The 16,935-nt window shown below is 43.7% G+C and overlaps 1 protein-coding gene across 5 annotated transcripts in view; it reads right to left on the bottom strand.

The window, feature by feature from the left end:
• PACSIN2 (protein kinase C and casein kinase substrate in neurons 2) overlaps positions 1-16,935 on the bottom strand; it is a 55,031-nt gene that overhangs the window by 21,535 nt on the left and 16,561 nt on the right. For all 5 annotated transcript variants that reach the window (XM_083503452.1, XM_083503449.1, XM_083503451.1 and 2 more), the window contains exons 2-3: positions 8,953-9,064; positions 691-847 (exon numbers count right to left, since the gene is read on the bottom strand). In XM_083503452.1, the coding sequence (XP_083359578.1) occupies positions 691-847; positions 8,953-9,012 (217 nt within the window). In that variant the 5' untranslated portion in view covers positions 9,013-9,064. The remainder of the gene's footprint in view (positions 1-690; positions 848-8,952; positions 9,065-16,935) is intronic.

The raw sequence follows: 16,935 nt of genomic DNA, 5'->3' as shown, positions 1-16,935 counted from the left end.
GTGTCTACTGTGGTTCCCCAGAATAAGCCAGGGGGTCCTTAACACACCATCTGAGACCATGCAAAGAGGCTGAAAAGCAGGAGGATGGTCAATGCCTTCTAGATCATCCACCAAGATTTCAGTAACGCAGACTAGGTCAGTTCTTTCAATAAGGATCAAACCCTATATAACAAATCCTATAACACCAACCTGGCATTAAGCAGCAACACCCTAAGACTGGTCAGATAAACTTAAATATTCTTTAATTATCGATCCCTGAATCAGGGAGCCCTTTGGTCCAAGGATAGGTATATATTTTTAGGTAACCATTATGACTGAACCTGCATTCACTCTATTCTTTTCTCTTAAACCTTCTTAGAAATCAACTCCAGGACCTATATTTGTGTTTTTCATAACTTGTTGGGTTCTATTATTTCACCTTTTTTAAATAGAGGGCTAATTTAATTAAGGATAGCTAGACTCAAGTAAATTACCAAATCACTTGTGTTTAAAAAAAGATGGGTAGATTATGAAATCTGGACAAACAGCTACTCACTGACATTTTGGAAAAAGGATGGTATCCAGGGTTACTGCACTTTTTTCAGTGCTTCCTACTAACCCGCTAAGATCTCCTAAGTAATTAAGTGGACTTGCACACTGCCATCGACACAGAAAACACAAACACGCAAAATAGACAAAAGTTCCCTTTACCCTTTTCTACAAGTTGTCTCCACCTTTTCGCCCATTCGGTGAGCTGCTGTGCATAGCCCTTTTCTATCCTTGCACGCTCATGAATGCAGTTCATCAGATCACTGCAAAGTCTATGGCCATCATCAATGCGTTTCACTGTCCGCTTATAGTTTCCAACCTAAAAAGAGAGACAGAAACATTTATATAAACACATCTACGGCAACAAATCCAACCTCTTATTTAAAATGGACGCCAATTGTTTTTCTGTTCCTAGAAACATGACAACCATTCTTAGGTTAATTACAAAAATGAAACTTGTACTGAAAATCAGTTTGTAATGCCAATCACAAGCAATCAAATACTATTAAATGACCATGATTCTGAATGCAGTGAAATATTCCCTAAATACATTCAGGTGTGTACCAAAGAGTCAAGATTTGAGAGAATTCCAATTTTTAGCTGTAAGCAATCTTGCTGCACTTGATGTGTTAAAAAAGTAGGCATTTTCTTATCCAAGAAAGCCAGCTTAAAGTACCATAATCACCTTTCCTAATACTATTTTATTTGTGTTTCCTATTGAGGACCAAATCCAATTCCCTTACACACCTAGAACTCGTCATACTTACCAGAGTTCTGTTATTTTGTAAAATAATAATAATCATCATCATCTAACAGTTATATTCAGATGAACAATTGAGCTAGCTAGGAATGTTGAAGTGTTGCTGGCCTTATTTGTAACCAGCAGCATATTTTTCATATAAGACAAAGCCTAGAGCACAGTCTGTAAGAAAGATCTTAAAAATCAAGGCTGTTCCATAGAGCCAACACTGCCTTTTTAATAATAATAATAATAATAATAATAATAATAATAATAATAATAATAATTTATTTATATCCTGCCCATCTGGCTGAGTTTTCCCAGACACTCTGGGCAGCTCCCAATCAAGTGTTAAGAACAATACAGCATTAAATATTAAAAGCTTCCCTAAACAGGGCTGCTTTCAGATGTCTTTTAAAGATAGGATAGCTGCTTATTTACCAGCTCCACCTGGTACGCAGGCTGAGACCCTACCTGCCTGCTCTATGTGGGGCTACCTTTGAAGGTGACCCGGAAACTACAACTAATCCAGAATGCGGCAGCTAGACTGGTGACTGGGGGCAGCCGCCGAGACCACATAACACAAGTCTTGAAAGACCTACACTGGGTCCCAGTACGTTTCTGAGCACAATTCAAAGTGTTGGTGCTGACCTTTAAAGCCCTAAATGGCCTCGGCCCAGTATACCAGAAGGAGCGTCTCCACCCCCATCGTTCAACCCTGACACTGAGGTCCAGCTCCGAGAGCCTTCTGGTGCTTCCCTCCCTGCGAGAAGCCAGGTTACAGGGAATGAGGCAGCGGGCCTTCTTGGTAGTGGCACCCGCCCTGTGGAACGCCCCCCTCCCCAGATGTCAAAGAGAACAATAAGTACCAGACTTTTAGAAGACATTTGAAGACAGCCCTGTTTAGGGAAGCTTTTAATGTTTGGACTACTGTATTTTAATATTTTGTTGGAAGCTGCCCAGAGTGGCTGGGGAAATCCAGCCAGATGGGCAGGGTATAAATAAATTAATAATAATAATAATAATAATAATAATAATAATAATGTCCTGAATAAGGGTTTGTCCACTGTCCTTTCCTCATGCAAGAGCACAGGCATCAGCTCCAAGGGTGTATGGGGTGGGCAGCAGAATTGTGAGGACTGATCTGGGAATGAAAGCACTGCTTGTTTCTAACTGCCAATCACCTAGGAGCCAAATAGGACTACTCTGGGGAGGCCTATTGCGGTTTCCTGAGAGCCTCCAGGCTGCTGCACCACTTCCCCAGAGTCCACCTAGTCAACCAGTTCATTGAAGCTAGCAGAGGACAAGACTCTGGGGTTATCACAGCTTCATTCTGCGAGATTTGAAAGTCACGGCAACAACCCCCTTAGGGTCTCTCACCCCATCCAGTTCCTTCCCCACCCACCCGCCATGTAGACTTGCCTCTAAAGCCACAGAAAAGGGTAAGAGCTGCCCTCAGGCACGCTGCTATGGTTCGGCTTAGTGTGTCGTCCAAACCCGGGCTTGTGGCTTAACATAGCACAGCAGCAAAATGATTGTAGGAGCAAAGCTGCCACAATCTCCTGCTCAGGAGCCTGCACATTTGCTAGTTTGCACTAAGACATGGTTTGACATGGTGTTCCTGGCAAAGAAATTCATACAAATGTTTTTTTTTCAGTTGGCAACCCTCAAAGGGGCAGGAAAGTGAAGCTTAGACTCTCACTGCTACTAAAAGGTATTCTGAGCCCTTGTAGTTTCTGCATTGGCAGAATCACAGGAGACTCCCTACAGGAGTGAAATTTGAAGTCCTCTTAGCATACAAATACATCTGCCAAATATTCTCACTTACAAATGAAGCTGTTGTCTTGCCAAACTCAAAACGGACACCATGTCCTTGTTGCGCATTCCCTTCTGGCAATACACTTGCAAGTATTTCCACTTAATACGGAGTACATCATAAGTGACGTTTGCAACTGGCACAGCTTATACGGAACAGTATCACCTGATGCTTTCAGAAGGGGAAACCCTTTAGACCTATTGGTCCACTGTAAACAATCTGCTTTTAGCACTATCCTCATGCACACAACAGTCAAATCCCTAATGCTATTTACTCGGTATCTACTAAATCTTATATTGTATTGCTAAGATTCACTGGTGACCTGTGGCATCTTTATGTAAGCCACACTTAAGTTCAAAGTGCAATGGGAGCTGCCTATAAACCGTGAAGGTGGTTCCTGGATTGAACTTCCACAAACTGCAGTCAGGTTTCATGGGAACTTCACAGGAACTTCACTTGCATGGCCTTGGAGAGTGTTGGGGGGGGGGAGGCAGAAGGTAATTAAATACTGTAGCTAAACTACCGTACGTTTCCATGTGTAACACGCCCCCGTATATAAGACGCCCCCTATTTTGGGGGACTAAATTTAAAGCAGGGGTGTCCAACAGGTCAACCACAATCGACAGGCCGACCCGCAGTTGTTAGAAGTCAGTCACAGGCTCATTTTTGTCCGCAGGTGGAAAAGGAGCATTCGGCTCCATCCCCTCCCTCTTTCCTTTATCTGCGCACAATTTCAAGAGGGGTAGATCACTGCCAGTTTTTCATTCTGTGAGTAGATCACAGTCCCTGATTTAAAGAAAATGGGGGGAGATGGCACAGAGTTGTCAAGCTTTTTTTTTGGGGGGGGGAGATTGCCCAAAGCTGTTGAGGGTTTTTTTCGGGGAGGATTGACAAGAGTTGTTTTCTGGGGGGGGGGGGAGTGCCCAGTTGCTGGACAACTTGTGGGGGTGAATGCCGAAAATCTCTCACTCAACTGAAACGCTAACAATTGCAAGCCACGGCAGCGAATCCAAAGCAGCCCTTTACACATCCGCAACTAACTGCAAATAACTCACCCAACTGACAAAGCAGCCCTTGCAGCAGACACCATTCACCCACCCAATCGCAAGATCCTGTTCATGGCTGCAACCAATCGCCCGTCCCCCCTCTGCACTACCCATGTATAAGACCACCCCCCATGTTTAACTTAAATTTTGAGTAAAAAACGCTCATTTTATACACGGAAAAGTACGGTAAATGCAAGTCAGAGATAAAAATGCAATCATGAGCACACTTCAGTAACTTTCAAAAAGCTTTTATATTTTTGTAAATGGCTTTTAGGTATTTTACAATCCTGAGGTATATAATTTGTATGTAATAAGTACCGTATTTTTTTGCTCTATAAGACTCACTTTTCCCCTCCCAAAAAGTAAGGGGAAATGTGTGTGCGTCTTATGGAGCGAATGCAGGCTGCGCAGCTATCCCAGAAGCCAGAACAGCAAGAGGGATTGCTGCTTTCACTGCGCAGCGATCCCTCTTGCTGTTCTGGCTTCTGAGATTCAGAATATATTTTTCCTTGTTTTCCTCCAAAAACTAGGTGTGTCTTGTGGTCTGGTGCGTCTTATAGAGCAAAAAATACGGTAAATAAAAAGACTTGCCTCTGATATTTAAAGGCTGCATAATTCCTACAATAGCAAAGTTATTGACAAATTCTAGAGGCGAATAGTTGTGCCCACGCAAGCAGAACCTGAGGCTCAATTCAGACAAGCCAGAAAGCAGTAGGATGAGCTTGCAATGCAAACAACAGGCAATGTATGGTCCAGACCAGTTCATCTGCTTTTGTATTCCATCCTCTCAGCACTTGGGTCATAGCAAGTTATTTTCTGGAGGTATAACAACAGGTGTAAATATGGTTTGCCAATCTGGACATCACAGCAAACCACAAATGGTTTGCAAACCGTAATTCACCATAGTTTTGAACTTTCTGATTCCGTTTTGCCAGCACCACGGTCTGTCGTGATGACTGAATAGAGTCTGGGTTCTATCTGCAAAACAGGAATCTAGTTTAAAAAAAGAAACAATGGGCCATGATGATACTATGCAAATATAACTGAGGATGGGCGGGGGGAAGCTACTGGGAAATTTATTCTGCTTGGCTGCTAAAGATAAAAGAATGTGTCATTTGTTTTCAGGTCAAATGCTTCTGATGGAAAATAGCCTCTGAGAGCATTTTATAGTTTTTGATCTTTGCAATCCGGCAAGCAAAATTTGAACAAAGCACTGTTTACAAAGAAGATCCAAAAAGTTAACCATACTTTGTTTTTACTAAGCGGAAAGATGTTACCAGTTGGTTTCCTGTGCTTAGCATACGCAAAGGCAAAGACCTCTTTGCGATAGATCGCTTAAGCAGAAAATGAAATGTAGCAATACTTCAAAACCTTCACATTTTTATCCCTAGTAGCAGAAAATGAAAGCTGGAGATTAAATTTTTAGCATTGATATTTTTATATTTTGGGGGGCAAACGGAATCTTGAGATTTGGCTAGCATATCTATAAATGCAGCTCGTGGAGAAAAGAGGAAAATTCAGCTTTCCTCCAGGTACATTTCTTCCCACCAGGTCTCCCCCATTTAGTTATTTTGTAGACTACATCTGGAATCAGTTTCTACTTGTGTTATAATCAGCAGGCAGAAAGCTACTTTGACATGGGCCAAGGGCTTAGACACATTCAGTGGGCTCTCTCTTTAAAACAGCAGACAATTTATCTCGTATCAAAACGATTTCTAAAAATCTCAAGTCTGAAAAGCAATCCCAAGGATGGATTCTGAAGTTCATTTGTATGTGGAATGAGCTGTGGAACTCTTTCACTTCCAGCCAATGGCTATTGCGACCAAGCGCAGAACATCACAAGCTTACCTACTTGTTACCTTCCCCAACATTAGCTGGATTACTGTCATGTGTTATATGTGGGGCTGCCTCTGAAGACAGTTTGGAAACTTTTGGAGGCTTTTGGTTTTGATACTTTTGGTTGCCCTTTTTTGCCAGTTATCTAGCCCCACAATAGCCCTTCTGAGAACAGCACGTTGGGCTATGCCTTAGATACTTCATCCCTACTTCACCCCTATGTGGCATTCCAAATAGGGTCATATAATCAAAGTGTGTAACAGCATCACAACACCGGCAATTTATTTCCTTTTTTCCCTTTCCTAATTATCCCTCTCACAGAATTAGTCTTTCACATTATCTCATTGTGCTATCTATAATGACTGCAAGATCTCTTCCTCCTCCAGTGTTTATCAGTTTCAGTTACCGTATTTTTCGCTCCATTGGACGCACCGGGACCATAGGAGGGGGAGAACAGGGGAAAAGAATTTTTTCTTGTTCTCCCCCTCTAAAACAAGGTGCGTTCAAGGTACATTCACCAGAGCTTGTGGGGCTGGCAGTGGGGGGAAGCGCTGCTTTCCCCCACCGCCAGCCTCAAAGATCCCTGAAGCCTTTGGAGCGCAGTGCCCCGCTGCCCTGCAGAAGTTTGCGCGCAGCCATCCCCAAGCTAGAGCAGCGAAACGGAGCCCCCCGCCTCGCTGTTCTGGCTTGGGAACAGCCTTGCTAGCTTCTGCAGGACAGCGGGGTGAAGGCACCCCGCTGCCCTGGAGAGGCTTTGCGTGCAGCCATCCCCAAGCTAGAACAGCAAGACGGAGCGCTCCGCAGTGCTCCATCTTCCTGTTCTGGCTTTGGGCTTAGCGGCGCAGCCTGCATTCGCTCTATAGGACGCACACACATTTCCCCTTAATTTTTGGAGGGGAAAATGTGCCTCCTATAGAACGAAAAATACGGTACTTATCCAAGCTAAATTGTCATTCTGTTGGTCACCTCCCCAGTTCAGAGACATTTCATTATCCAGAATAACCTGAAAACATGACAACTTTACCACTCAACCCAAACTTCTGATAATTAATGAACAAGTGGAACAGCACTAGTCAGCTTAATTGAAACAGGTATCTTTCCCAAATATTTCACGGTAAAGACAAAGAATTAAGTCAAAAACTTCTCTGAAATCTCCTTCACCTCCCCACCCTAAGGGGTAACAAGGGTAGAGCTCTATTTGGGTTTGACTGTAACCAAGCTGGTCCAAAGGGGAGGCACTCCTGAACACCCCGCAAATAGCCAAGAATGAAACATATGGGGTAGGGAAAATCTACTGTTAGCACAAAAAGGTGATATTTTTCACAGTAGAAAGACTGACAATGACAGTGCAATTTAAAGATGCAATCTATCCAGAGACTTTCAGAGACACACCACATTAATGGAGGTCTGTAAATCAATAATGTTATTCCCATCAATGGTTACTTTCCCCAATGAAGACAGATTTTGAATCTAATGAACCTGCATATTCTTAGCCTGCTCCTCCTCTATGAAGGTCAGGGTGGCTTACATTACACTGAAGTTCCCATTTTACCTGTGCAACACCCTTATGTGGTAAGCTAAGTGGAAATAGTAGCTTGCCAAGGCTGTCAAGAAAGCTTTACGAATGGACAGAGACCCGACCTTAAATTTCCCAGACACAAACTGAAAGCTCTACAGGCCAACGCTTACAAAGCTTGTGAGGGCAGCACAGCAACATGGATGGTTTTTTTGGGGGGCGGGGGTTTACCAAGGCAGATAAAAATCGTAGGCTCATGTGTTTTTAATATTGTGTTTTAATGTTGTAACCCATCCTGGGACCTTAAAGTGAAGGGTGGCAGACAATAATAATAAGCAATAAATAACATTTTTAATGTAAAGTATAAAATTTAAGTCAATACTGAACTGAGAAAACACAGGCAGAAAAAGTCTAGTACAGTGGTGCCCCGCAAGACGAAATTAATTCGTTCCGCAAGTTTTGTCGTCTAGCAAATTTTTCGTCTTGCGAATCACAAAATCCCATAGGAATGCATTGAAAATCAATTAATGCGTTCCTATGGTCAAAAAAAGTCCAAACAAAGCCAAATTTGGTACAACAACTGTTTATTAACTGCTCTTTAAAGTCACACATACTGTAAAGAGCAGTTCAAAAATTGAAGGGAAAATAAATTAACTTTATAAACAAAACATGTCTTTGTTTTTAGACAAAGGAAACAAAGTTGCGAGACGTTTTCGTCTTGCGAAGCAAGCCCATAGGTGAAATTCGTCTTGCGAGGCAAATCGAAAACGGAAAAACCTTTCGTCTAGCGAGTTTTTTGTCTTGCGAGGCATTCGTCTTGCAAGGTACCACTGTATATGACTTAATCCATTCACACATTTTGTATAGTATCGAATCCAATAATTCCTTAACTGAAGCCCTGATAAAAGAGAGACAACCAATACCGCTGTTTTCAAACAGGGTTTATATGCAATCTAAATGGAACATCAGCAGTTGCGTTTTGAATCAATTGAAGTTTCCGAGTTCAGTGACAGCCCCACATAGAGGGCACTGCAATAATCTAACCTGGAAGTTACCAGAGTATGGAGCACAGAGGCCAAGTCATTTCTGTCCAAATGAGGCCATAGCTGGTGAACCAGCTGGAGATGGAAAATGACACTCGTGGCCACTGAGGCAACCAGAGCCTCCAGTGAGAATGCTGAATCCAGGACCACAGCCCAACCTGTGGGCTGCTCCTTTCAAGGGAGTGCAACCCCACCCAGAAAATGCTGTTTCCCCACCTCCCAAACACAAGCACTCAGGGCACATAACACATTTACCTGTCAGCCTGAGGACGAGTTCTGGAGAAGCCAAAAGCCAGCACACTCTTTTATGGTATTTTGCTTGGTCTAATAAAAATGTCGCTCCAATACAGATTTTGGGATTTCTTATGGTGCAACATAGCTACCCGTACTTTTAAAAAACATATTGTTTCCTTTTTTTTCTTAATTACCTCCCAGAAGCTGTCACTAGGAACCTCTTCTCCAACAGAATCATAATACGAGTCAGACATCTCTACACACCCAGTGCAATCCGGAGTCTTGTAAATATGAGTTCTTCAAAGTCTGTAGAGAGGAAATACAAAGATCAGCGGAACAAAGAATTGAACTTGCACATTTTAAAAGAATTAAAATTATTTTAAGTTTGAAGTGGAGAGAGAGAGAGAGAGAGAGAAAGACATTTGTTTTATGTATATTATATTATATTATATTATATTATATTATATTATATTATATTATATTATATTATATTATATTATATTATACAGAGCCATATCTGGCAGGATTGAACTGTCAGAAGAGTAAAATACTCAAGCGAAATATTAAGTTAATGGCTTGGTTCACATGTCACGGTAAGCCAAACTTTTACCAGGACTGCACAAACATGCTGGCTCCAAGAAAGGAGCTCACATCCACTTTTCTCCTCTGCAGCCAAGTCAACGTTTGGATTAGCGTATCATCTGAACCCAGAATGCTGGTAAAGTTCTTTCCTCCTTAACCACAGTCTGTACCCAGGAACAAACCTTCTCTACAGATGGTGATGAAGGAGCAGACAGCTCACCCATGAACCCAGAGTTGGATGATAAGCCAAACTCGGGTTTAGTGCCATGCTGAACTGACCCAAAAAGGACAAGAAGGAAGCAGAGTGTTTACAATCTCCTCCCAGAAAGCAAGGATGTTCACATTAAGCCAGTTTGGTTTCTTGTTATGTGTAAACAAAGCCCAAGTCACCTGTTTTGCATCCAGTCTCCAGGCAAAGCCAACAGGTCTAGGGGCAAGCAAGTCTTGGAGCTTCTGCAGTCAGAATACAAACTCCCAGGGCCAATGTACCAGCAAGGTTACATTACAGCAGTTAGGCAAGGCTGTTTTCTAATTTTAAATGGCATCAGTAAGGATTTTTGGTCCCCTCCTTTCCTCATGTGCTCAGGTCGACTTGGACTATATTCCAGCTACTTACAGAAATCATTTTTTGTTGCCAAGCTTGAACGTTCTTTGTCAACCATCTCACCATCTTAATCAATGCATGTCATTTTTGGAAGCAAAATGCTTAGCAAAAGCCCTTAATTTTGAGTTCACACAGAACAGATTTGAACCAACAGATTTGTTCAATGCATACAGGAAAGTGTTTTCATGGTTGTCAATTACAAAATACATCTAGATATCAAGTGCAGAACAAGGTGCATGTCATGAAAACTGCTATTCATACAGACCAAAACAGAGCCAAACCTCCATGCTGAGTTCTAGCTAAGGATTACACTGCTACCACCAAAATTTTGACATTTTAGCCAGGCAACTCTGAGAGATAGACAGCAAAGAGCCCATAGCAGCCTTGGCTCTATTTAAATTTCTACTGTCCCAATTTTTCATTTGTGATGAAGAAAGTCATTCAAACCTCCAAATTATAAGATCTTTTTCAAACTTATATACAGTAATGTCCTTTTGTTTTTAATAAATTGGCTTCCGAGACCAACCTTATGGAAATATTTACCTTTCAGAATTCAGCCTATGACTTTGTAATGTTTACATGCCAAGGGAACCTGGGAGTGGTTAATACAGCAATGTAGAAACACACACTCTTTCCAATCAGACAAGTCATAATATTTTTTGAATAAAGCACTTTCTTCATGATACATCAAGTAATGCTAATATTAATTTTAAGGTTTGTACATAGCATTGATGCTACATGGTGAGAAAGTAGGAACAGGCATATTTGGGGAAATATTATGAAGTCATAGCAACGACCACGCCAGAAAAATCTCTACTCACACAGGACTTTTTAAAAATAAACTAGATACTAAAATACCAACATTAAGCTAGCGATGACTCACTCCAGTCTCCTACAATACAATGATTAGAAGAACAGCCAGTACCTTAACATATCTGATGAAAGAGATTGATTTTGCCTTCCCCCACACAGCACAAAAGCAATTCCCCGGCATTTATCTCTACAGCAGTAGAGAAGCGTAACTGGATTGTGTTTCATCCTTAATAGTCCAGACTACTTTTTAAAAATGAGGGAGCTGTGACACATTTAGACTCAGTTTCACAAAACAAAGCTGTATAAAAAATGAGTGGAAATGAATTCAGTATCTCAAAGGGAAAGAGTATGTCACTCATTCTTAGAATATTAAAAATAATTAACTCACACCACCAGGTGCTCAAAAGGCTTGGCAAAATTACTTATGTGTATGTCAGGGAACTGCCATCAGTGCCGGAGGGAGAGAGCAAGATCCAGAGGGATTCCAGAGAGCGTCCAGGGATCGGGAGAAGCAGCCCATCTTCTGGGGAAGAGAATCAGCGTAGCACCAGTGGAGAAGGGGGGCAGATGGGGGAAGCGGCGAGGCGGTCCTATGACTCCTTGCCGGGACCAGCGGGGAGAGTAGGGGTCCTCCGCTGCCTACGCCCTCCTTGCGCAGAAGGCTTTTGCGCAGAGAGAGTAGGAGGAGACTAGGCGTCAAAGAGCTTCTTTGCTGGAAGAAGTTTAAGAAACGCCCACTGACGGATTCTGCCAGCGATTGAGACAGCCACGGGTGAGTGGCTGTCCGGACAGAAAAGGTTCACTCAGGCAACCCAGCCAGGTGTTTGCACTGGCTTACGCACGAGCAACCCCTAGAACCACTACAGTGTACTCTTGATCCAGATTTAAACCTACCATTCTTATTTATGTCGCACAATTTATAAGCCACTTGACTGCAAAAACAACCACCACAAAGTTGCATGTTCTTCTTCAGCTATATGCTATACTAAGCCAACTTTGGAGAAGAAAAGTATTTTGAACAATGGACAGCTATTGATTCTTGTGGACTACTTAAAGGAGCATTCAGATTTTTAAATCGCCTAGCCTTCCTTTAAGCTGCTAGCCTTCCAAGTCTCACCCAAAGCACGGAAACTGTTGAGCTCACGCTGGAAACTGAAACCATCAAGGTTGGAAGCCAAGGGCATCTGTGGGAAGAGAGAGCACTAGAGCGGCAGAACATGATGAGGGCAGCCAGTCCTCTGTGCTATGGCAATGCCTCCCCATGCAAAGCTCAGGGAAACGTTGGCTCAGAATTGGGGGGAGAACCAAACAGGAGGGACAAACGTGTGAAGTTTTTTTGAAGGGGGGATGACTGACTTTGGCAATGGTGCTGCTCATCTCAATCTCAACAGCCACATTTTTCTCCTTGGAATGCCATCATATCATGACACAGTATCATTCTGAGGGGGCTTCCAGTAATGATTGCCCTAATGACCATCTCCTAATGATAAGTCAGATATTCCTAAGAATTTTAGGAAATTATCTGTATAGGATTGGGGGTTACACTCAGAATGTCATCATCTATATTAGTTACCCACTTACACACCCGTAGGCACCCACACCACAACAGTGAAACCATAATAATAATAATAATAATAATAATAATAATTTATTATTTGTACCCCGCCCATTTGGCTGGGTTTCCCCAGCCACTCTCGGCGGCTTCCATAGAAACCAAAAAACACTAAAATATCATACATTAAAAACTCCCCTGAACAGGGCTGCCTTAAGATCTCTTCTGAATGTCAGGTAGTTGTTTATCGTTTTGACATCTGATGGGAGGGCGTTCCACAGGGCGGGCGCCACTACCGAAAAGGCCCTCTGCCTGGTTCCCTGTAGCTTTGCTTCTCACAGTGAGGGAACAGCCAGAAGGCCCTCGGCGCTGGGCCTCAGCGTCCGGGCAGAATGATGGGGGTGGAGACGCTCCTTCAGGTATACTGGGCCGAGGCCGTTTAGGGCTTTAAAGGTCAACACCAGCACTTTGAATTGTGCTCGGAAACGTACTGGGAGCCAATGTAGGTCTTTCAAGACCGGTGTTATGTGGTCTCGGCGGCCGCCCTCAGTCACCAGTCTAGCTGCCGCATTCTGGATTAGCTGTAGTTTCCGAGTCACCTTCAAAGGTAGCCCCACGTAGAGCGCATTGCAGTAGTCCAAGTGGGAGATGCATGCACCACTCTGGCGAGACAGTCCGCGGGCAGGTAGGGTCTCAGCCTGTGTACCAGGTGGAGTTGGTAGACAGCTGCCCTGGATACAGAATTGACCTGCGCCTCCATGGACAGCTGTGAGTCCAAAATGACTCCCAGGCTACGCACCTGGTCCTTCAGGGGCACAGTTACCCTATTCAGGACCAGGGAGTCCTCCACACCTGCTCGCCTCCTGTCCCCCAAAAACAGTACTTCTGTCTTGTCAGGATTCAACTTCAATCCATTAGCCGCCATCCATCCTCCAACCGCCTCCAGGCACTCACACAGGACCTTCACCGCCTTCACTGGTTCTGATTTGAAAGAGAGGTAGAGCTGGGTATCATCTGCATATTGATGGACACCCAGTCCAAACCCCCTGATGATCTCTCCCAGCGGCTGTTAAAAGTTAAATTATAATATTTTCCAAAATTTTAAAAGATACTGAAATGACTAGAAATCAGACTGGGAAAATAATGTTGCAATTATATGCACATTTACCAAAAAATGCTTCAGCTCAAACACTCACAGGATTGGCCTATGAATATAATATACCTCAAAAGTATCAGAAAGAGGCCAGACATGTTACCTAGAAATAGTACTACAGGTGTAAGTTTGGCTGAGAAAATGTGGTGTCAAAGCACAGCAAACCATGATTGCTTGAAATAGAATATTTGATGACGTGGAAATAAATTAATTGGCATTTCCAGTACATTATCAGCCTCTTCAATGATTATTTGATAAATAATGACAGTGCTGCTTTCTAGGAAATGCAATACCCACAACAAACAAAATTTCAATAGCTTAAAAAAGGCATCACTTTACTAAGTAGATAGAATAAAACTGATCAGATACTTGGATGAAGAAGCCTAGCCTCAGTTAAGGCTATTAAGTACTTACTAGCAAGTTGCCTGCAAGTCATTATTTTTACCCACAATGATCTCGACTAAACATGCTTTAGCTCATGTCTGAACATAGTTGTAATGCTCCAATATGCAAAACCTGACTGCAAGAGTTTTAGGATTAAGTAATGGAGAATTATTTTACAGGAAAACATTTCCCTGCCTGGCTGATCACATGACCCTATTACATAATAGTCTCCCATGCTAATGTGATGTTTTAAGATCCAAGCAGATTAGCTGAACTTAAACTGAACTTTGATACACACATCGATGTTCTAAATTGTTTTTAAATAACATCCAAAGTTGATTACAACAGACACTTCACACTAGAGGACAATGCTTTCACTTTGACAAAATTCACTTTGAAAAACTGACTCCTTTCTATTGACTGCATTCAAAGGCAGAATCTGCACCACTTCACCACTTCCTCCTCCCAAAACTGCTTCCTCACCACTTTCCCCTCCTAAAACTGTTTCTAAGACAACACCAGAAGCGACTTTCTAAGAACAATTTAAGCCTTGAAGCATACCGTATTTTTCGCCCTATAAGACGCACTTTTTCCCCTCCAAAAATGAAGGGGAAATGTGGGTGCGTCTTATGGGGCGAATGCAGGCTTTCGCTGAAGCCTGGAGAGCGAGGGGGGTCGGTGCGCACCGACCCCTCTCGCTCTCCAGGCTTCAGGAAGCTATCCGCTAGCTGTGGGAGACCCAGCTCTCCCAGGGCTAGCGGAGAGTTTGCCTGCACCCAGAAGCTTGGGGCGCGCTGAGCTCCGCACACCCCAAGCTTCGGGATTAGCGCAGAGGTCCCCTAGCCCTGGGAGAGCCGCGCGGCTCTCCCAGGGCTAGCGGAGAGCTTGCCTGCACCCCGAAGCTTGGGGCGTGCGGAGCTCAGCACACCCCAAGCTCCTGGTGTAGCGCAGGGGTCCGCTAGCCCTGGGAGAGCCCCGCGGCTCTCCCAGGGCTAGCGGACTGCTTGCACGCACCTAGAAGCTTGGGGCGCGCTGAGCTCAGCACGCCCCAAGCTCCTGGTGTAGCGCAGCGATCCGCTAGCCCTGGGAGAGCCCCGCGGCTCTCCCAAGGCTAGCGGACTGCTTGCGCGCACCCAGAAGCTTGGGGCGCGCTGAGCTCCACACGCCCCAAGCTTCCGGATTAGCGCAGCACACCTGGGGGGGGAAATAAAAATATTTTCCTTTATTTCCCCCCCAAAAAACTAGGTGCGTCTTATGGGCCGGTGCGTCTTATGGGGCGAAAAATACGGTACTTCAATTACTCCTCCTGGGCAGTCATCTTTCTACCTGAACCATGAGGAGACCTACCCAAGCCTACCATCTTAGTCCCCAGCAAAATACTTAAGTTCCTCGTGACATTCGGAGATATTTGTGGAGGCAAGCTAGAATATTTCTAGTGAAAATGCTCAGGGACAGAACACAGTAGTGGAGCTCAGGAATACAATTTAGGATGCAGTGCAATGGGTACAAAAACTGTTTCATAAAATACCACCACCACCCCATGTAAGGCATGATCTGACAGCAAGTGTCGGAAACCTGTGACTCTCCAGTTCCTGATGGGACTCCCAGCTCCCATTAGTTCCAGCCAGCACAGTCAGTGGTCTGGGTTAATATGAGTTGTAGTATACCAGAACAGGCGGCAACCATTTCACACAGGGGTTCCTTTCCCAGCCCACATGAGCATTGGTGGTGTGAACAATTCCACCCTGACCCGGTTACACCTTCCTCCAGAGCCAAAAGTTCTCCTGCGTTCGCAAACGCATGTCCATTGGATGCGCCTGAAATGGTCGCCACCTGGATCTGGAAACTCAACAGGTTCCACACCCATGTCTTACAACCCATTTCTTTAATTACTCACTCAATATTCTGGAAAGCATCACAGAGAATTAGCATCCAACATGAAAAATCCCAGGTATGAAAATCCAACTTTTTTAAAAAAAAGGTTTCCTTAAGATGTGGTATCATTAACATATGCAATAAATTACACATTATGGCCCAGGTCCAAACAGCAATGCAACTAGTTCTAAATGCCCAGAGGTGCTTTGAGCATGTGTTTCTCAAATAGGAACCCATCCTCCAAGCTGCCACACTATTCATCTCTTGTGAAATTAATGAGTTTGAAAAAGCAGTTTCTGCTTTCAGCGCCCTCTGCTCAAAGTAAAAATATTCGGCTGGACACACCTAAAAACTCTTTGGGACCTGGCCAGTCTGCAATGCCTTCTTGTGCAACCAGTGTGTGAACAGGGTTCCTTTGCAAGCACAGCACTGCATGCCAAGCAAAACCCCACACAATGTCCCCAGAGCTTAAGATTGGAACTTTTTATTTCTTGCCAACTGTTCATTACTAGTAGACCACATCAGGAAGACCAAGCCACAGCTTGGTGTCCTCCTGAATAAGATATGATCGGTGAAATTACAGGTGGTCTGGCAATGAGTAGGAGCACCATTTACCAGCTCAAGCCAATTCACCAGCTGTGACCCTATCTAGAGAAAGATGTTTTCTTACAGTGACACCTGCCCTTCTGGCATCCCATTTCAATGCAATTTGCACTGTCCAAAAGTTTCAGGGGCTACAGAATACAGTTGCTTGGGTGTTGAGGAGGAATAAATGCTCAAACTATGTTACACCATTCTGGTTCAGCTGCACTGGTTACCTATTTGCTTCCAGACTCAATTCAAAGCACTTGTAATGAACTTCAAAGCCACTAACATTTGGGGTCAAGCCACTTAAAAGGACCACCTACACCCCATATGAACCTATTAGAACATTAAGATCAGCGTTTCTTGTTTGCTAACTAGGAAGGGAAGCTAGCCTGGTAGGTCCAAGAGATAGATAGGGCCTTCCTGATGGGCACTTCCTACAGAGCAGGGGTAGGCGACCTAAGGCCCGTGGGCCAGATGTGGCCCAATCACCTTCTCAATCCAGCCCATGGATAGTCTGGGAATCAGCATTTTTTTTATATGAGTAGAATGTGTCCCTTTATTTAAAATGCATCTCTGGGTTATTTGTGGGGCATAGGAATTCATTCATTTCCCCCCAAAAAATATAG

This window comes from Podarcis liolepis (assembly GCF_965112155.1).
Source record: "Podarcis liolepis genome assembly, chromosome: 5".
Taxonomy (NCBI): domain Eukaryota; kingdom Metazoa; phylum Chordata; class Lepidosauria; order Squamata; family Lacertidae; genus Podarcis; species Podarcis liolepis.
This window is presented reverse-complemented; position numbering and strand designations above follow the sequence as displayed.